Source organism: Bison bison, unplaced genomic scaffold (genome assembly GCF_000754665.1).
Source record: "Bison bison bison isolate TAMUID 2011002044 unplaced genomic scaffold, Bison_UMD1.0 scf7180017864485, whole genome shotgun sequence".
Taxonomy (NCBI): domain Eukaryota; kingdom Metazoa; phylum Chordata; class Mammalia; order Artiodactyla; family Bovidae; genus Bison; species Bison bison.
The window spans coordinates 2,040,825-2,063,436 of NW_011495045.1; the positions used below are offsets into that span (position 1 = coordinate 2,040,825).

The 22,612-nt window shown below is 37.4% G+C and overlaps 1 protein-coding gene across 1 annotated transcript in view; it reads left to right on the top strand.

The window, feature by feature from the left end:
* DDX10 (DEAD (Asp-Glu-Ala-Asp) box polypeptide 10) overlaps positions 1-22,612 on the top strand; it is a 316,840-nt gene that overhangs the window by 271,623 nt on the left and 22,605 nt on the right. Inside the window, exon 17 of the mRNA XM_010862850.1 lies at positions 14,235-14,371. Coding sequence (XP_010861152.1) covers positions 14,235-14,371 — 137 coding nt within the window. The remainder of the gene's footprint in view (positions 1-14,234; positions 14,372-22,612) is intronic.

The following is a 22,612-nucleotide window of genomic DNA, read 5'->3' on the forward strand; positions in this document are numbered from 1 at the left end:
CTGGCGTGGGCTCGCAGTGCCTCAGCCACCCTGGGTCTGCCCCCGCTCACGGCACGTGTAGCCTCCCTGTCCACACTACTGGGACTCTAGGTTGTTCCACTGGGAACAATCCGAGGCTGGCCCTGGGCTGCATGCACCTCCCAGGTCCAAGCCGCTCAGGTTCAGGCACTCGGGTAGTCCTCAGAGGCGCAGACTCAGTTGGGCCTGCGTTTTGTGCTCTTCCCAGGTCCGAGCAGCTCAGGTGATGAGGTGTTTGGCGAGCGCCAACGCTGCGACTTATCGCCTCCCCGCCACTCGGTTATCTGGGTGTAAAACCGGCGCACCTTCTCATGCAGATGTTGACCGTCCAGACCCCCAATAAGTTTTAGTTAGCAAAGAAGCCAGTTTTATAGATAATGTCTCTCTGGGGCTGCAATTGCCCCCTTCCGGTTCTGGCTGCCTGTCACCGGAGGGGGAAGATCTGCAGCCGGGTATCTCTGTTCAGTCCTTTGTTCCATGCGCGGGCCTGGCGGTCTTAGGTTAGGGCTGGCTTTTCGCATGGTAGATATCCCACAGTCTGGTTTGCTAGCCCAAATTATTTCGCTCAGATAGCGCTCAGGGTATTCAGGCCAGATTCTTACTCTCAGCGATGCAGCCCACGCTGCGCCTCCCTGCCCAGTCCCGGCTTGCTAATGGCGGATGCAGGCGTCTGAGCTGCTTCTCCGCTGGGGGAGTTACCGTAGGGCTCGCAATCTGCGAGTTTTAATTGTTTATTTATTTTTTCTCCCTGTTATGTTGCCCTCTGTGCTTCCAAAGCTCGGCACAGATTCGGCAGTGAGAAGGTTTCCTGGTGTTTGGAAACTTCTCTGTTTTTAAGATTCCCTTCCCGGGACGGAACTCCGTCCCTCCCTCTTTTGTCTCTTTTTTTTGTTTTTAATATTTTTTCCTACCTCCTTTCGAAGAGTTGGGTTGCTTTTCTGGGTGCCTGATGTCCTCTGCCGGCATTCAGAAGTTGTTTTGTGGAATTTACTCGACGTTTAAATGCTCTTTTGATGAATTTGTGGGGGAGAAAGTGTTCTCCCCGTCCTACTCCTCCGCCATCTTGGCTCCTCCCCCTACACATTCTGATTTTTAGAAGTAAGTCCCTAAGTACAGCCAACACGCAAGAGAGGAATAGGCTCTACGTTTTAAAAGGAGAACTATCAATAATTTTTTAACATATTTTATTAAATACTATAATGACAAGGGAAGAACATGAGGCAGCCCTCTGGCATCCTGTAAACATCTATCTTCATTTGGGTAGTGAGAATATAGGTGGAAAGAAAATATATGTGCCTGCATGTATATGTGAATTTTCACTGAACTGAGTGTGTAAGATTATGGGCTTTATGTAATACCTCAAAAAAAAGTAGACACATACAGCGGCTATTGGAGAAGGAAATGGCAACCCACTCCAGTATTCTTGCCTGGAGAATCCCTTGGATGGAGGAGCCTGGTGGGCTGCTGTCCATAGGGTCACACAGAGTCGGACATGACTGAAGCGACTTAGCATGCATGCATGCATTTGTTTATTATTATGAGAAGAATGGCAAATTAGACTTATAATTTTAATTTTATTTAGTATCTTATTTAGTGTAACTTTCCTCTGAAAAGAAGAGAACAAGAAACAAAGATGGTCAATAATGGAATGTACTATTATTTAATAGACTGTTATGTAATTGAAGCATTGTCAGTATCCCATTGGGCTCTGTGAGATAAACAAGTGATTATTCAATTTAGGAAGAATAGTGAATTTTTCACAAGGCAAATTTAGAAGAAGTTTTATACTTACTAAAAGTCTTACTAAGGTTAAAATGCTTAATCATAGTCTCTTCTGTCATGCTGTGTTTCAGATTAAATTCTTCTTTATAGTAATGCTCAGCACACAGTACGTATGTGGTAAATAGTTGTTGAATATTCCAAATTCTGAAGATCCTTCCAAATTTGGGATTTGCTTTTAGAGCTTTGAATATTCATGTGCAAGACCTTTGGCTGCTATTCTTAACTATGGTCACTTCCTGTATTATTTATCTTCTCTCCATAGTCTTTTAATCAAATGTTCCTATTCTTTTAGAGTGCTTGGAAAAAATAGATACTCAGAGGAACTGGGCTAAGTTCTACTAGATTTGAGAGAAAAATTCTGTTTAACAGGTGGCCTTTGGGTCATTTATTCTACATGTTCCACCTGGATATTGCTTTTATCTTTCCCCAACATCCTGCATTCCCTCTTTCTTCTCAGATTCCTATATGGTTAGGTGGCCAGAGCTCACTTGTGTTGGCTTCCTCTGATTACTCTATTTTATAAATGCTGAATGTTAGAAAGGACAGAGAGGTTTTTGAGCAGAACTCCCATAATTATAGAGTCCAGAATCCCTGATCAGAGTTGGAGCTTTTACTTGTAATTCAGCCAGTATATATTAGAAGTGCAAAAGAGAAACACCTTGGCCAGATATCACAGTGCCAAATATATAAATCAGTATTCAGCTAAGGCCCAATATCACTATTATAGAATAAATTTCTAGGAGACAGAAATTGAAAATATTCAAAAATATTTTAGTTAGTATTACAACATTATTATTAAAATGTGAAGGGGAATCAGGCTATTACAATTTGGCATTATGGTGCAAGAACAGTAATTTCTCAGCACTCTCAGCTGCTCTTGGGCTTACCGTTCTGTACATTTGCCTTAGTGGGTAGATGTTCATTTTTAACAGGCACATGTAATAATAGTATTAATCTTTTTGTGCTCATAATTCAGAAAGAATGTTTTCAATAATTTCTTCTCTGAGTATGTACCTGGGATTTATAGCTTTGGTAAATCTCAAAAATCAGCCTCTCTCTAACTATTGATGATGGTTGCTGTATATCAGAATTTTTCATTTATATTTCCAAACTATATACAATGGCATATCACTCAACCCTTAAAAAAAAATGACATATGCCATTTGCACCAACATGGATGGACCTGGAGAGTGTCATACTGTGTGAAGTAAGTGCAACAGAGAAGAAGAGAAATCGATTGACATCCCTTATATGTGGAATCTATAAAGAAATGATACAAATGAACTTACAAAACAGAAACAGACTCACAGACTTTGAGGATGAGCTTATGGTTGCCAAGGGGAAGGATGGGAAGAGGGGATAGTTACGGAGTTTGGGATGGGCTTGTACACACTGCTGTATTTAAAATAGATAACCAACATGGACTAACTGTATATAGCACATGGAACTCTGTTCAGTGTTATGTGGCAACCTGGATGGTTAGGGGGAGAATGGATACATATATATATGACTGAGTCCCCTCGCCATTCACCTGTAACTGTCAAAACATTGTTTGTTATTCGGCTATACCCCAACACAAAATAAAAAGTTTAAAAAAAATTCAAAACTATGAAAAATTTACATTCCAATCCCAAAGAAGGGCAATGCCATGAATGTTCAAACTACTGTACAGTTGCACTCATTTCACATGCTAGCAAGGTAATGCTCAAAATCCTTCAAGTTAGGCTTCAACAGTATATGAACTGAGAATTTCCAGATATACAAGCTGGGTTTAGAAAAGGAACCAGAGATCAAATTGCCAATATTTGTTGGATCATAGAGAAAGCAATTCCAGGAAAACATCTACTTCTGATTCATTGACTATGCTAAAGCCTTTGTGTGGATCACAACAAACTGGAAAATTCTTAAAAGAGATGAGAATACCAGACCATCTTACCTGCCTCCTGAGAAGCCTGCGTGCAGGTCAAGAAGCAACAGTTAAAATGGACATGGAACAACGGACTCATTCCACTGGGAAAGGAGTACATCAAGGCTATATATTGTCACCCTGCTTATTTAACTTCTATGTAGAGTACATGATGCAAATTGCCAGGCTGGATGAATCACAGGCTGGAATCAAGATTGCCCAGAGAAATGTCAACAACCTCAGCTATGCAGATGATACCCCCCTAATGGCAGAAAGTGAAGACAAACTAAAGATTCTGTTGATGAGGGTGAAAGAGGAGAGTGAAAAACCTGGCTTAAAACTCAACATTCAAAAAACAAAGATCATGGCATCTGGTCCCATCACTTCATGGCAAACAGATGGGGGAAAAATGGAAACCATGACAGATTTTAATTTCTTGGGCTCTAAAATCACTATACACTGTGACCGCAGCCATGAAATTAAAAGATGCTAGCTCCTTGGAAGGGAAGCTATTACAAATCTAGACAGCATGTTAAAAAGCAGAGACATTACTTTGCTGACAAAGGTCCGTATAGTAAAAGCTGTGGTTTTTCCAGTAATGATGTTCAGATCTGAGAGTTGGACTATAAAGAAGGCTGAGTACTGAAGAATTGATGCTTTAGAACTGTGGTGCTAGAGAAAACTCTTGAGTCCCTTGGACTGCAAGGAGATCTCAATCCTGAAGGAAATCAACCCTGAATATTCATTGGAAGGACTGATGCTGAAACTGAAGCTCCAATACTTTGGCCACTTGATGTAAAGGGCTGACTCACTGGAAAAGACCCTGAAGCTGGGGAAGATTGAAGGTGGGAGGAGAAGGGGGTGACAGAGAATGACATGGTTGGATGGCATCACTGAATCAATTGACATGCATTTGAGCAAACTCTGGGAGATAATGAAGGACAGGGAAGCCTGGTGTGCTGCAGTCCATGTGGTCACAAAGAGTTGAACACAACTTAGAGACTGAACAATAACAAATGCTTGCTTAGAAAATTGTGTTGAAATATTACTAGTGAGAACAGAGTGTTATTTGAATACCTCATTTTCTCTGAAATTTTCTTCACAATTTTTATATTCTTTCTTAGAGTCAAAAATAGTTTATCTTGTGTTTTGGAATTTTCCCTCCTTGTGAAATTTTGAGGTGTCAGAATTGACATTCTGCTTTTAATTCATACAATATGGGGAGATTGCTTTTTAAAAATGGAATTTTTAAAAGTGGGATTATATAACCAAAATATAAATGCAGTCCTTAGAGCTTATTTTTATGAATGCTATATGGCATATAGGAAGGCAGTAAAGATAATTCTCTGTATTTAAACTGATTTCCTCACTAACACATAGACTGACAAGCAAGAATGCCCACTCATTCCTTAATCCATTACGTGAATGTAGCTTCCACCTCCACTTAGTAAAGTGGTTGAAATGGAGTCTCATTCCCTTTCATTTTGCAAACATTTAAGGTCTTTGCCCTAACAAAATCTACTATGCCATTAAGGGATGATCTCTTACTTTTTGTATAGTATAAGGAAATCATCTATTCTCCATCACTTCGCATCAGCCCTCCTCTCCATTTCTGAGGAATGTTCTACAGTTTTATAGCTTTGTTTTTTCTTTTAGTAAAGCTTCAAGAGTATTATACTTCTTATTGAGATACTTTGTGCTCTCTCAATTTTAATAGAATTTCGTTTTTGCTTTTGCTGTGAATGCTCTCAGAAAAAGAGATAAGGGAAATACAGCATGTATAGCATCATATTTAAGGATATGTTTATGCCTGTTTATGTTGCCTATCAGAGTAATTTTATGTAATATTCTAAAGTTTTAAACTTCTTAAATATAAGACCCTAACTCATTCATTTTTGCATACCTATTATGGGCTAAGTATACTAAGCACTCCAAAAATGGTTATTAATTCAAGCTGAAGGGAGTGCTTGAGGTTTCTGTATTTTTTGAATGAATGTAATAGTCATGAGTTTGATCATAGTTGTCTATAGAAATAAGCAGATTCTTTATGTATGTATAAACCCTCAGTGTGTGTACAGACTCTAACATGAAGTTTTCTTTAAGCCCAAATACTTTAAACTTTATACTTGAGAAATCTGAAATATTAATAACCAACTGTTATTAATAAAAACCATCTGATTAATAAATTTTTATTAATAAAAATTTCATATCAGATTTCTAGTGTTACACCCTTATAAGTACTTACTTATATACTCAGTAGTTAATAATAAATAGTACTGTATTCCACTTTAATATTTTCACATTAAATACCTATTTATCAAATATTGAGAACCTGTTCTGTGTTTTTAACTATAGTAGTGAGCATTGTTAAAAATGTTCACAGAAAACAGTTTTGGTGATGGAAACTTTAACATTTCATTAATTAGACAGTCTCCTTTTGGAGAATTGCAAAACAGGGCAGAAGGCAGGAGGTTTTTATAGGATGAAGAATAAAGAACAAGGAAGAGAAAAACTGAAGAGATCTGATTGATTGGGGCCACATAATCATAACCTTGTTTGGAGTGAAAAGGACCAGAACTGACTTGGCATTTGGGGATTGTCTGACTGGACATAGAGCATTTCTGGTCAGGTGGAACTTTACGGGGATATGGAAGTTGTCTAAGTTTGGTTTGCTGACATGGCACTCTCAGCAGAGCATCTCTGTCTTAGGCCTAGAAATTTATTTCAGTAGTGATAACACAATGTGGCCTCTACTCTCTTAAAACTTACTGCCTAGGAAAGGATGAATACAATGAATTCACTCTAAGTATAAGCACTTAAGAGAAATTCTACAGGATGTTTTACTAAGGAGGTGATGTTTAGAAATGTTTAATCTGATATGTGAATACTTAAGTTAACCAGTTTGGTATAATAATATGTATTTGGTCTTTGCCCCTGGTTCCTGACAATGAAGTCAAAAGTTTTAGCCCATGAAATTTCCTAAGTGATGGAAATGTCTTCCGTTGTTCATATTCAACATGCTTTTAAGCTAATGAAGTGACTCAGGGTGGGATCTCTAGATAGCTTCAAAGTGGGGACTGGTCATTAGAAAGACCAAGCTCATGATGGCCCTGTCCCCTTTCATGAGAAGAGGTGAGCCTGGAAATTGAGTTACAAGAACAGTTGTACAAGATTCTGCGAATTTCCAGGTTGGTTAGTGTTTTGATATGCTGGGAAGGTGACCTACTTGTAGAAGGCATGACAGGTCTCCACCCCATCCCCCCTACATACTTTACCCTATGCATCTCTTACATCTGACTATTGCTGAGTTATATCCTTTAAGTAAATAAGCTGGTAATCATAAGTAAAGCACTCTCCTGGGTTCTAGAGAATTGTCAGACCTCAGGAGGCGTTATGAGAATCCCTGAATTTGTAGTCGGCCGGGTAGAATTGCAGGCTGCTTGGTGACTGCATTTTGCAGCTGGCATCTGAAGTATGGAGTCTTGTGGGACTGAGCCCTTTACCCACGGGATCTGTGCTAACTCTGCATACTATCAGAATTTAGTTGAATTGATAGACACTCATTTGACAATGAAGACTTAGTATTGAAAAGAAACCACATGTTTGGGGTCAGAAAACACTACAAACCAGACAAAGGGAAGTAGAAGAAGATTCTAGTAGAGAAGTAGCAAGTATGCAGATTCTCAGGTGGGACAGGTCTTGATTTGTTCCAGGATCTGAAAGTGTGGCTTCAAGGGTTGTAAGCAGATGATAGACAAGATCAGATTTGAAACTTATTTTTTAAAAAATTTCAAAGACAGCACTTGACTTGACACTCCAGGATGTCTGGCTCTAGGTGAGTAATCATACCATCGTGGTTATCCAGGTCTTTTTTGTACAGCTCTTCTGTGTATTCTTGCCACCTCTTCTTAATATCTTCTGCTTCTATTAGGTCCATAACATTTCTGTTCTTTATTGTGCCCATCATTGCATGAAATGTTCCCTTGATATCTCTGATTTTCTTGAAGAGATCTCTAGTCTTTCCCATTCTATTATTTTCCTCTTTCTTTGCATTGTTCAGTTAAGAAAGCATGGCATCCAGTCCCATCAGTTCATGGCAAGTAGTTGGGGAAAAACTTGAAACAGTGACAGACTTCATTTTCTTGGGCTCTAAAATCACTGCAGACAGTGACTGCAGCCATGAAATTAAAAGATGCTTGCTTCTTGGAAGAAAAGCTATGACGGACCTAGACAGCGTATTCTTTGCTGACAAAGGTCTGTATAGTCAAAGCTATGGTTTTTCCAGTAGTCATGTATGATGTGAGAAGTTGGACTATAAGGAGGGCTGAGCACTGAAGAATTAATGCTTTTGAACTGTGGTGCTGAGAAGACTCTTGAGAGTCCCTTGGACACCAGGGATATCAAACCTGTCAGTCCTAAAGGAAATGAACCCTGAATATTCATTGGAAGGACCGATGCTGAAGCTGAAGCTCCAATGCTTTGACCAGCTGATGCAAAGAGCTGACTCATTGGAAAAGGCCCTGATGCTGGGAGAGATTGATAGCTGGAGGAGAAGTGGGTGACAGAGAATGAGATGGTTGGATGGCATCATGGACTCAATGGACATGAGTTTGAGCAAACTCCAGGAAATAGTGAAGAACAGAGAAGTCTGATGCACTGCAGTCCATGGGGTCACAAAGAGTTGGACATGACTGACTGAACAGCAACAACAAATGACAACACAAAATTGGAGTGGTTAGAAGAAGAATGGTTACAGGGAGACTGATTAGGAAGCTGGTTGCAATGTTCCAAGGAACAGAGAGGAACGATGTGGGAGACAAGGGTGGTAAGAGTGGAGATGGTCACATACAAGATGACGCAGAAAGCTTATGTGTCTTTTGAAGCTTATAAAATATTCTTATTTCTGAAGAAATAATTATACAGGTAGTAAATTCAAAGCTTTGTTAGTGAAAGTTGGGATTCAGGTGATGTAGGAGAAGACCTAGCATATGTACATATTTGTGTGACCTTGGTTAAGCTGTTTAATCATCTGAATCACATTTTCTTAATTTTGAAAATGAGAACAAGCATTCTTTTTCTTCCTACTTCATAGAGTTTGAAGATGAAGTAAGGTAATGTATGTCAGAGCACTTCATAAATTTGTAGGAGAATGTGGCTTCTGATCTGTATTTCTTCTTATCAGAACTGAAAGCAATAAAAGCTAGTTGGATTACATTTCTTTCTTGGATATTTTCATCTGCCCTACTTATAATTGAGTCCTTATTTCAGGAACAGTCAGTTCATAGAGGTGCCCCTGATCTTTTTGTGTGTATGAACTACATTAATTTCTCAGTCTTAAAAGAGGAGTGTGGGGTGTGGGTGTAACTGTAGGGCTTCTTGTTTCATTTTGAGCTGGGAGGGAGAAGGGAATGATTAGTCAGCAAGGGAGGAATTGTTGCAACTTCCAACCTGGCAGTACCTGAAGAGAGAGAGGCTTGTTGACAGCCCAGATCCAGGTTGCATTCTGCCAGTTGTTAAACATTTAGCAGGGCTAGTGGAGTCAATTCATTGTTGATTAGATGCTCCCCCGAAATAGAAGAATGTGGCTTTCAGTTTAGTGTTTGTGTGGATAACTATCCTAGAACAGTCATTTTTATCATCAGGGCAGAGACCTTGTCTTATTCACTGCTACATCCCCAGTACCTAACAGTATACCTATACTGTGTCTCCTTAATAAAATCTTGTTGAAGGAAGACATTTTTGGTAAAGCATCTTCATAATATTTACTAAACTTTCTTAGATCATACTTAACATGTACAACTATGCTTAGGAACTTTTTTTTTTTTTTGATTCTCTGAATCAGTGTGATTCTCTGAATCAGTCTGATTCTCTGAAATGTACTATATATATATAGCCATGTGGTCCACAGAGTCTAGTTGATTCTCCCTTCTTAACATCTCTCATACCTATTGCCCACCTCCATCTCCACTGCCACTTCCTTCATTGAATCCCTTGCCTTACCTGGATTGTTGTATCTGTAGTTTTAAACTGATATCCTACTTTCAGATCTTATATACTCCAACCTCCCTTCCCATTGCTGCCAGAGTGCAGCATCTTTAAGATACAAATACTCCTGTATTTGAGTATTTAAGGATACTTAAATACTTCCCTTTTACTTAGAGCAATGAGTTTCCAGCTGTGATGGTCTAACAGACTGATACATCACAGTCACCTGCAAGGTGATAGATGTGTCATAGTATCTGTGCCGTCTCTCATGAAAAAGTCCAGAGAGAGATAAAAGCCATATTTATATATTAGCTTTTAAATGGTTCATGGAATCACAAGGATAGAGCAAGACAGAGCAGCTAAAATGTCCAGTGTCCATTGTTATTTTTTTGCTACTTTATATAACTAAAAAGAGCATACTTCTAAGCTAGATTTTGCCAGAAAGACACTCAGTACTTTTTTCTAGAGTGTTTTCATCATGGAAATACCCTCTTTCCTTAGTTGCTTTTATTTATGCTTTGTCAGTTTGTTGTAGATGATAGGTTTTGTTTATTTTTAATAGCTTAAATATGGCAACCCACTCCAGTATTCTTGCCTGGAGAATCCCATGGACGGAGGAGCCTGGTGGGCTACAGTCCACGGGGTCGCAAAGAGTCGGACATGACTGAGTGACTTCACTTTCACTTTTCACTTTATTAATAGAGGCATGTTGTACCTGTTAATACAAGTATTATACATTTTTATAGTTACATATTTCTAACCCTTCAATGAATGAACTAAAAGAAAAAAGATCAATATGCATATGTCTTTATCCATCATCTCTATACTTCTAGTAGGGTGAAATTGTGTTTCTAAAAGGAATTATTGCCAACTTAAATTTATTTGTTATTGTCATGAATTGAGGAGTATAATGCAGTACAGACAGTATGGTATAGTATCAACAGTGGATCTTCTTATAGATCAGGAAATAGCAAGACCTGAATGTTGGTAGTTCAAGAGAGTCATGGTAATACAAGTCCTAATAATATTTTATCCCTTTAAAAATAAATTTTCATCATTTTGAATTAGTATTTTCCTTTTATCAAATAGATAAACATGTACAATGGAATATTGAGTTTATTTCTTATTATATTATACTTATGAAGGCCACTTTATAGTAAATTTTAAAGGAGCATATTCAGTGATTTTAGGTATTAAAATACCTAATAATAGCTGAGTACTGTGGGTTAGAGAGCATTTGCAGTTTGAATCCAGGCAAGGTAATTCTCTATTAGAATGGAAATCTAATAATCCTCAGAAAAACCTAAGAGAATTCAGTGTTTCTATAATACATTATCTACAGTGTCTAGTTTTCTACAAAAATATAAAACATGTAATTAAGCAGAAAATTGTGACCCATGGCCAAGAAAAAATAGTCAATAGAAACTCTTGTTAGCCCAGATTTGAATGTATCAAAGATTTCAGTGCAGCTATTTTAAATGGTAAAAGGATTAAGAGAAAACATGTTTGAAGAATTAAAAGAAAATATAGGCATGTGAATAAACAGGTAGGTAGCCTCCCCAGAGCAAGAATATAACCCATGGAAATGATGGAAACAAATATAATCAAAACAAAAAGAAACGTAGTCTTAGACCTGAAAGCACAATTACTGTAAAGTTTTTGCTGGGTGGTCTGAAAAATGGTTGAAATTGTCAGGAAAAAAAAAAAAAAACCAACAGCAGCAGACCTGGTGCCTCAATAGAAGTGACCCTTTGCAAAGAACAGAAAGAAAAAAGACTGAAGAAAAATGAGCAAAACTAAGAGAACTGTGAAGTAGTCTAATATGCAGTTTTTTGCAATCATGGAAGGAATGGTGAGAAAGAGGCATAAAAATATTTGAAGAAATAATAGCCAAAGCTTCCCAAATTTAGTGTAAAGCATTGATGAATCTAAGAGGATTGTAGAACCTGAAGAAAGATGAATATAAAGGAAAACCTTTCTTAGACACATCATAGTCTAACTGCTTTATGATAAAAAGAAAATTTTGAAAGCAGCCAGAGGAAAACAAGATTTGTTGCTTACATGTCAAGGGAAAAAAAAAAAACTGAAATTATTTCTTGCTAATGAAAAGTCCCAAACATTTAAGAAAAAAATTATGCTGTGTGCTTGGTCATGTCCAACTCTTTGTGATCCCATGGACTGTAGCCTGCTAGGCTCCTCTATCCATGGAATTTTCCAGACAAGAATACTGGAGTGGGTTGACATTTCCTACTCCGGGGAATCTTCCCGACCCAGGGATTGAACCTCTGTCTCCTGCATCTCCCTGCATTGGCAGGCAGATTCTCTATAATGCCACTAGGAAAAAATGAGAATTTTGGAAAACTTATATCCACTAATAGCTTTCCAATACTTTGAAAGACATTTTTAAATGATACTGATTAATATTAAGAAATATGATTTTAAAAAATATTGTATACTTGAAATGTGTTAATGTTTGAAGAACCACATAAGGAAGACAGGGATATTTTAGTGAATCATTATTTTCCAAATGACCAATGCACAGTGTTATGAAATCATTCACTGATTAAAAAAAGATTCATTCAAAGTGCAAAGTAGACCTATGGATTTTAATGTAACAGGATGTAGAAAGTGTCTTAATAATGGCTTCAGATTCCGCATTGGAACGACTTTTTAAGAAACTGACATTCATCGATACTTATTGTATAATATCAAAGGAGAAGAAAGAACTACACCTATCTTAAAAGGCTACTAAATGACTTTTCCCTTTCCCATCTCTGAGAGACTGGAATTTTCTGCATATATTTCAACCAAAACAACATATTGAATACAAAAGCAGATATAAGAATCCAAATACCTTCTTCTGAGCCAGACATTAAGAGATTTGTTTAAAATGTAAAACATAGTTCTTTTGTTTTGGAATTTGTAGCTATTTTCATAAAACACTATGTTAACATATGTTAATATATAGTGATACAGAGATTATTATTATTGCTTTTAAATTAATGAATTTTTTAAAATTCTGAGTGTAAACTTCTAATACAGTAAATGATATTAGATATAATCCACGTTAACACAAGCTCTTTGGACCAAAAAAGCTTAAGATTTATTGGGTTGACCAAATAGTTTGTTCAGAAAACCCAAACCAATTTTTTGGCCAACACAATACTTTGGTAATTCTCTGTCTGCACCTTTTAGATAGCAGATTCCTTTGAGAGCATCAGACTGGAAAATTGGAATATCTTGTAACTTGGGAGATTAGTGTTCTTCAGTACATGATGACATTCAGTTTTTGTTGATATCCTTGATTATTTCAAGTGGACCATATAGTAATATGTTGTTGAGTGTGCTGCTTACTGCCTCTAAGGGCAGCCTTTTCTTTTTCCCTTCTGATACTTGTTTCCAGACCCTTTATTTTTAGCAGGGAATTTTACCAGGAAAGCAATAAGGGACTTTTACAGTGTGACTAATCCTTATTTTCTTTACTTCTACCTCCTTTTGTTATGTTTAGAGGTTATCAAGGGAAAGCTGTTCAAAAAGTGTTAGCAGACTTCAGGCTTCTGTAGAGGCCTACACAGTCAATAGCCATGATATTCTGAGTCGTTACTCAGTTTCTGAGAAAGAACAGTAAACATTTGAAATCAAAGAATCATTGAATCATATGGTGTAAAGAAAATATATAAAGTGTACCCAGTAAGAGAGATTCATCCAGAATTGTTATTTAGTCCTGCTTACTGCTTATAATCTGATAAATGCATGTGACAATGTTAGTTTGTATTTCTTATCTACCAGGTGACAAAACCAATTTGCCAAAGATAAATTTGTTATAAGGGATGTTCATTACATAAAATGTGTAGTAAATTTATTTTAGTTTTGCATTACTTTGGTCTTTGACAAAAATAAACCATTGCAGAACAAAGTAAAAAAAGCCTACCTACCTACCTACTTACATGAAACTATGAAACTGGATAGTTTCAACTTTCTGTATCTTGGTATTCATCCTATTTTTTTTTCATCGTTCTTAGTGACTTTGTATACTTACTTTGAATTTAGAAGGTCCCTTACTATTAATGAGCTTGTAAAGATTTGATTGTCATTTTAAGGCTTATTGTGGTTATAAAATTATCAGGCAAATGTTCCTGTATGCTCTCATTTGGCTTTTTATATCTTTACCTAATATTTTTGGTAGCCTTGAAATTTGCATAGTGAACAGGAGCACTAAAACAGATTTATTTTATACTTTTATTTCCTTGATAGTTGAGTAACTTGGAAGTAATTAAACTGTCAAATTTTTCCTATATTGCATATAAGGGACTTAATAATGATTTACTTTTTGAATCGTATTTTGTTTTACTTTTGAAATGATGTGGTTTTTTTCCCTCAGTGCAAATGATTATGGTTCTGAAAGTCACATAGAGGCCTTCACCAGAATAGAAGACTTCTAATTTGAGGATCTCAATTAGCAGTATTTATTTGGGGCTAGAAATAAGACCTGATTATTTATCAGCTGTTTTCTTAAACCACAGTTTTCCTTGTGTTTTCTTAGGCTAGAGATGAAGAGGAAGCCTTTCTGGATTGGAGCGATGATGATGATGATGGATTTGATCCAAGCACGCTTCCAGATCCAGATAAGTACAGAAGCTCTGAAGAGTCAGATAGTGAAGATATGGAAAATAAAATCAGGTATGTTTTTACTGTTGGTAACATTAAGACTAGGAATCTTCTCCTTTTAATAAATTCAAAAGATGTGTGGAGACAAATATCTCATGCTCTTCTCATTGTTTTAGAGGCCCTTCTACTGTTCATACCTGTTTAACAGATATATGGGTGATAAAGAGTTGTATCTTTTTCTTGGTCTATTCTTTTCTTCTCTCTCTTTTTGAATCTTTATGCTTAAGTATTTGATCCACTAGGATATATTTATTGCAAACAGAGATAAGATTTTATTTCGATTTACTGATGAGATTATTGTTAAAAATTATCTCTGAATTTTTAAATCACATTCTTTGATATAAAAGTAAGAAACACATAAAATAATGGACAACTCATATGTAAACAGCCCTCTCTGAAATGTGGACTTATTTGTTGCCATGCCAAAAGCAGAAATGTAATGAATTGAATGACCTGCTCAGCACTTGTTTTCAGAGTACGATGTATTAGGTTATATTGCAATTCTGTTGATTTAGAAGTTGAGAAAATTGAACTGCATGGACATTCTAAATCAATGAGCCTATTTAGGCACAAGGAGGATACTAATGCTGGATGAAGTTAATGTGATTGAAGGGGAGAGGAGACTGGTTGGAACCCCTCAAGTGCTAGTCTGAAAAGTTTGAAGTTGAAAAAAATAGGCCCCAGAGAGCTATATAATCTGGCTTTAAGCATTATAAAGAGGTCTCAAAAAAGATTATCCCCTTAGAGAAATGATACAGCGAGATCATTTCATTTACTCTTTATTTTAATCTGTGCTCATCTAGACATAGAATTATTTTATAATAGTGAAAATGACCCATCCAAAATGCAGTCTTCCCATGTGATGCCAGAAACTTGAGATTTTTACTGTTGGACAACTCGGTTATGGATATAGTAGCACTCCTAACCCAAGAAGCATCACAGGTGAAAACAGTTTGTTAGGATTTAGAAAAAATATGTAAATGATAAGGGTTAAATAATTTAGGTCCAGAGCATAATGTTAATCTTTAGAAATTGACCTCTAAGAGTAAATACCTGCTTCAGTGTTTCTTGGTGCACATGTCCAGACCTTGATGAGCTATCAGTATGGTTAAATTTGTTGCCCTTTTTATTCTTATATAAATGCCCTTCTTTCAGAGTGATTTCTGGGATCTCCATTTCGATAGGTGGGGTTTTAACACACATGACTTTATATCAGTAACTTCCAAATGCTCTGTGTAATTTTTCTCTCTGAAGGGAAATTTAATTGGTTCTTACAGTTTGTTATTTGGCCATGTTTTCCATATCTCTCTAACATAACTTGAAAACATAGGGCCAACTTTTGAAGTCATTGGTAAGATGACAGCAGTCCTTCTGTATCTGATTTGTAAGGATTTTTTTTCTAACATTTTTGGTAACTTCTGAGTTGTCCTTAATCTTCAGACAGCAGACATTCCGTTTCATTCTTTTGGCATTTCTTACCTTCTTAGTGACATTTCTCTGCTACCTCCTAGATAATATGACTTCTTCTCTAATAGTTTCACATTTCATCCTTTTAATTAGCCTGTAAATGCTTTGTAGTCAGAAACTCTTTTTATATCAACACATTCAGCTCCAGTCTCTACTCATCTCTCCAACATTAATGTAATAGGCACAGAGAAAGGCCCTGAAATAGTTGCATTGATTAATTAATTGAGGAAGGAGATTTATAGAGTAAAAGAGAAGTATAATGGTAAGCAACTATACAACTGATCCTAATAGCTTAAATGAGACAAGAAATGATGGAATATGTTGTTGGAGAACTGGAAGAAGCCAGGTTCAGATAGTGTAGTGGTGATGGACAAGACAGTAGGAATACCTTGAGAGATGCCAAAGCATCTAATTCAATGGCAAGGGTTTAAATGGGAAATATTTTTTTTGTTATTTCATGTGTTTAGTTTTGGCTGTGCTCAGTCTTCACTACTCTTCATTGCAGTGGACGGGTTTCTCACTGCGGTGGCTTCTGTTGCTGTGGAGCACAGGCTCTAGGGTGCACAGGATTCAACAGTGTGGCTCCTGGGCTTTAGAGAACCAGTTGTGGTACACAGGTTTAGCTGGTTCATGGTGTGTAGGATTGTCTTGGATCAGGGATCAAACTCATGTCTCCTGCATCGGCAGGTGGATTCTTTACCACTGCACCACCAGGAAAGCCCCAGATCGGAAATATTTAAGCATTATGTAAAAATTAAAATAGTTTTAAGTGCAGGCATAACTGGAAACTACACTAGCAGAGATTGAAAGGAATTGAAAAACTTTGGTTTTAGGCCAAAGAGAAATTATCTTTTGTTGAAAAGAATATCAACAAAGCCTTTATTCCATTAGTGCATTTAGGGGCTTCCTAGAAGTTTCATCTTTTGTATGAGCACAGTAATTGTCTAGTCCAACCGCCTCCTCTCAGATGAAAAAAAACGAGCTTTCAAAGGATAAAATAATTTGTCTGTGATCACAGTACAAGTTAAGGACAGATCAGTGTAATCTGCCTGAATCAAATTGATTCCTTGGTTCTAAGACTCCAATCAGCTTATATAGAATTACTCAGGCATTAGGAGAGATAGCTCAGGAAAACTATATCGAGACAAATGTAATGTTATTTGACTGAAGATCTGATCCATGGACTAATAGGATAGATTGACTGGACCATGGTTTCCCAGCCTCAGCACTGCTGACATTGTGGCCCAGATGAGTCTTTGTTTTGAGGGGTTTGGGGTGGCTGTAGACTGTTAAGCATCATCCTCTACCACTAGCACCTCCTCAGTTGAGATAAGGATTGTTCTCAGACATTGCCAGATATCCTTTGGGGAGGAAATTCTGTCACAGTTGGACAACCAGTGGGCTAAACCCCAGGATGGCAGAACGTATCACTAGTGCCTTAATTGCCCAGTCCCTCATCCAAGGTGGGCTTTGTATTCTGTCCATTTAGCCCTAGCAGTCCTTCTCAGACAGGGCCATCAGTCATTTGGGATCAGTATACAAGATAAAACCTGTTTTCCATTCCTGGTCTAGAGGGCAAGGTTTAGGGTAATTTGCAAGTAATAGTCTGCAGGGGAAACTTACACTCTCATTTTCTCTTCTCTCTTGAAATTACTTTAGTGGCAATGAATAAAGATACATGTAAACTAAAACCACATTGTTTTAAATAAGAGAAGGTATTCACAAGTAAATTCACACTGCACTAGAATTTTGACAGTAGTAATTGCTTCTGCTGTGCGTAATGATAGCACCAATACAATCTCCCTGTATTGTTCAGTTTTGCTATATCTTGGTTTCTTTGCCTCTCATGAACATGACTAAATGCTAAGATTTTGTGACATTAGCTTTAAATGATCCTCCTGGCTTGTTCACCGGGTTTATTTGGTTCACAGTTTCTAGCTTCTACTCAATAATTGCAGCAACAGCTAGTGTTCCCGCCTCTTGGTCACCCTCACTGCCACTGTTCTCTGGATATTAATTATCATTTTCAGATACGAGTTTGTATGGGGCTGGATATACCGGTTAGAAAGTGGCTTTTAGTCCCAAACTAAATAGTACAAGCTAATTTCTTTGAAAGTTCCCTTTGTGTATTTCTTTTACCTTCACTTTGGTGACACTCATAGATATTCAGCTCAAGTAACGATTTGGTCTCTCTACTTGGAAAGACACTTGTAGGAAACAGGCAAAGGAGAGCCACATTTAGTGGAGGACAACTGACCTTGGGATCAATAATTCCTCTTCAGGAAGATCTGATAGAATTTTAAAGAGTCTGTACATCTGTCCTTCTCAGCTTGGTATTTAGCCACAGTAGAATTTAAACCCTCCTTAACCCTCTCTAGAATTATCAGAATTGTCATTTCTATCACTGAAATTCAAAAGAGATTCTGATACATGAATCAGCTCCTTTAAATTCTCATGACAAAAAGATGTCTTGCTTATAGTATGCTCAATTATATGACCCTTAGTTCCTTTTGAGGGATTTTAAAAATAAATGCTGCTGTTAATAGCTCCATTTATCCACAGAAACAGAGCTATGAAATAATAGGGAGTGGGTAATCTACCTATCGTATAGAAGAATGTCAGCTGGCTAGTCAGTAGCAGATGCCTGAACTCCATTGGCAGCTCTGAACTTTTGTGTGCTGTTTTTAAAACTAGGTAAGGAAGAGAGAGCTTGCTTTGATGATCTCTGATTTCTTTTCTTATCTTCTTCTTCCATCTTACAATTGGTCCAGGCTGTGTTTTACTCGGTGGCTTTCATTTCTGATTCCTTCTATAGAATTAGCATAGGTAGAATTAGTATAAAATGTTAGGATTTCTTGTTGTTACTGTTATTAAAAATAGAACAATTTGGTAGAAAACCTGGCTCTTTGTTGCTGTGGACTTTGTGACATCAGAGAATTCATTGGTCTCCTGGGAGTTACATGGAATCATGTATTCTTATCTCCAGTGTTTTGTTTTTGTTTTTGTTTTTTTACTTTACAATATTGTATTGGTTTTGCCATACATCAACATGCATCCGCCACGGGTGTACACGTGTTCCCCATCCTGAACCCCCCTCCCACCTCCCTCCCCATACCATCCCTCTGGGTCATCCTAGTGCACCAGCCCCAAGCTTCCTGTATCCTGCATCAAACCTGGACTGGCGATTCGTTTCTTATATAATATTATACATGTTTTAATGCCATTCTCCCAAATCATCCCACCCTCTCCCTCTCCCACAGAGTCCAAAAGACTGTTCTATACATCTGTGTCTCTTTTGCTGTCTCGCATACAGGGTTGTCATTACCATCTTTCTAAGTTCCATATATATGCGTTAGTATACTGTATTGGTGTTTTTCTTTCTGGCTTACTTCACTCTGTATAATAGGCTCCAGTTTCATCCACCTCATTAGAACTGACTAAAATGTATTCTTTTTAATGGCTGAGTAATACTCCATTGTGTATATGTACCACAGCTTTCTTATCCATTCATCTGCTGATGGACGTCTAGGTTGCTTCCATGTCCTGGCTATTATAAACAGTGCTGCGATGAACATTGGGGTACACGTGTCTCTTTCAATTCTCCAGTGAGTTTTGATACAGATTTTTTATACTTTTTGAGGACATAAGACCTCAAATATTGCTTGCAATTATCTTTGTATTTATAAATGATTTTTCATTTTTTTTATCTTCAAAATAGTTCATAGAGTAGAGTTATACTGCTTTCATAATAAACATTTTGACAAGCTTCTATATGTGATGCTAAGAGCTGCAGAAAGAACTTTTTGCTTTATTTAAATCACATCCTGATTGCTTAAGAGTTAAAAATATCTTCTTGATCTGTAATCTCTGGCTTCTTGTCACATTTCCTCCATCCGTTCTTTCAACTGAGAATTTTTTTTGTACCTATCCTGTGCCAGGCATAGTGCAGGTACAGAGGATAAAACATTAAGCAAGAAAAATACCTTCCGAGCTTTGACAGACCTTTTAGTTTAGTGAAGGTTACAGATGGATAAACAAGCAATTACAAACCAGCATGTTAGTTAAGTACTGTGATTTGTGCACTGGCAGAGGTGATGGGGAGAGGAGTAGGTAAGCCTGAAAATGATGTGCCTAAGTCTTGGGCTTGGCAAACTAGAAATAGCTTCCTGAAGGGCATGATGGCTCAGCTAAACCTGAATTGAGTTTGTTATAAGAGAGCAGGGAGAAGGGTAAATTGCCTTATAAAGAAAGCTGAGCACAGAAGAATTAATACTTTTGAACTGTGGTGTTGGAGAAGACTCTTGAGAGTCTCTTGGACTGCAAGGAGATCCAACCAGTCCATCCTAAAGGAGATCAGTCCTAGGTGTTCATTGGAAGGACTGATGTTGAAACTGAAACTCCAGTACTTTGGCCACCTGATACAAAGAGCTGACTCTTTTGAAAAGACCCTGATGCGGGGTAAGATTGAGAGCGAGAGGAGAAGGGAACGACAGAGGGTGAGATGGTTGGATGGCATCACTGACTTAATGGACATGAGTTTGGGTAAACTCCAGGAATTGGTGATGGACAGGGAGGCCTGGCGTGCTGCAGTCCATGGGGTCGCAAAGAGCTGGACATGACTGAGCGACTGAACCGAATGGCCTTTGAAGTGAGACAAGTAACTTTAACCGTATTCCAGTTAAATTCTTCTGTTAATAAATGTGTTCCTTTTAGCTGTGCCTCACAAGCTGAGAGAAATTTGGTTCTGAACATGTAATGTAAGATTAATTTTTATATATCTTGTAGCATTCATCATGTTTGGTTTATGGCCATCTTCATGTGGATTGCTAATGATATGAAAATTTGTAAAGTATTGAATACTAAGGAAAAGAAGCAGCTGGATGTTCCAGATATTCATTATCCAGTCAAATTAAGTTTTTAATATTTATAATCTTAATATTTTTCAAACAAAAAAGGGAAAGTGAAAAAGTTTGTGATTAGACTGCACTGTGTCAATGTTTTCTTCACAGACCACAGTCTCTGGCTAAGGCAGATTGCTTTATATTGTTATGTGGTAGGGTATTTGGTAGATTATTTTAGGTGGTCTAAGATCTCTCACATGTGTAATTTGTAGTGAGACTGTTGGCATAATTTAGACATAAAAACCTTTGTATGGATTGATAACCTTTTCTTGTACAAGGTAAATTTTCACATCTAATATAATTAGCTATTCTTTTTGCTTAGTCTGACACAGCTCTAAATCAAAAGGCTGATCAAGGATTTTTGTCTTTTTTTTTTTTTTCATTTGTTGGGGGTTTTGTTTTGTTTTAAAAATCTGTTTTATGCTAGTTTTCTGTTTCTGAGTGAACTTGCCCATCTTTAAAAGTTATCTCTTACTTGAAGGAGATGCACTACTTTAATCTATATGGTTTCTCTTGGTGTTGTTCTGTGATAACTCTTGAATAAATTTTGCCCAGCAAATACCCTTCTAAGACTTTACAGTCAGCTTTCTTTATATGTGGGAGACTTTTTTACCAGGAAAAGAAATATGTATACATCAAAGATAAATTTGGGGAGAAGGAAAATTCCCAGAAAGCATTTTCCTTTCTAAACTGGTTTTAGTTGGGGCTGGGTGTTGCACATTATGCATTTTATATAAATTGGTGGAATCATAAGTGCTAAATATAGGGGATGATTTTTGAAGGGATTTTTTTCTTACTCAGAGTCTAGGTGATTGTTAAATAGGACTGGCTATAGTTTTCACTTACTTGAACCACTATTCACTGGTGAATCTAGATGTGGGTGGTAGATATGGAAAGACGTTGGCTCAGCTTAATGATATTATTAATGACTTTATTATGTGACTGCCATTCTTTCCTTTTATTCTTTTTAACTTCAGGAGGTATATCCCTGATTCCAATATGCCTAGCAACTTTCAAGAGAAAATCTCAATCATCTCTTCTTTGTGAAATACAAAGTTCATGACCTATCAGATTTCATAGAGCTTTTATCATAACTTAGTGAGTTATGAATGATGAGTTAATTTACTTGACTTTCTTTAAATTGTATTCCTTTTGTCTTTCTCCCTTTTGCCACTGCCCTGAAACAAAAACATATCCTGTTGTGATGTAAAGCATAAATGGAGAAACTTCCAAGGCAGATTGTTGGGATAGCAGGGAGGCAGGGAGTAAGCAGGGTGTAGCGGGTGAGAAGGCAGTATTTTTTTGTCTTCAGACTCTTAAGGGAAAGGTTGCTACCCACTGAGGAAGGGAAGGTATTATTTTCTTGGATTAGAGTTGGGAAAGGGAAGACATATTTTAAGAAATACAGTATTTAAGAAGCTCCTAGTTTGACCTTACTTGTTCCTACAATTATTGAGCAGAAGCATGAAAATGAAAGTCGCTCAGCTGTGTCCGACTCTTTGTTACCCCATGGACTATACAGTCCATGAAATTCTCCAGACCAGAATACTGGAGTGGGTAGCCATTCCCTTCTCCAGGGGATCTTCCCAACCCAGTGGTTGAACCCAGGTCTCCCGCATTGCAAACAGATTCTTTACCAGCTAAGCCACCAGGGCAGCCTAAAGCTAGAAACAGTGCAGTAAATAAAACTCTCAGGTTTTAACCCTATGTGTTCTACTCCTCTGTCATTTAGCCACCACTGAATAACTGTTACTCAATGGCAGTGGTAGGTTTGCCATGTTTCAGAAGTGCAGGATCTCTAAGAAGTTGGGTGAATGGCTGAGGATGCCATGAGACCAGAATGAACCATCTCTTAAGGGTGATGAAACACCTCTAAGGGTTCTCT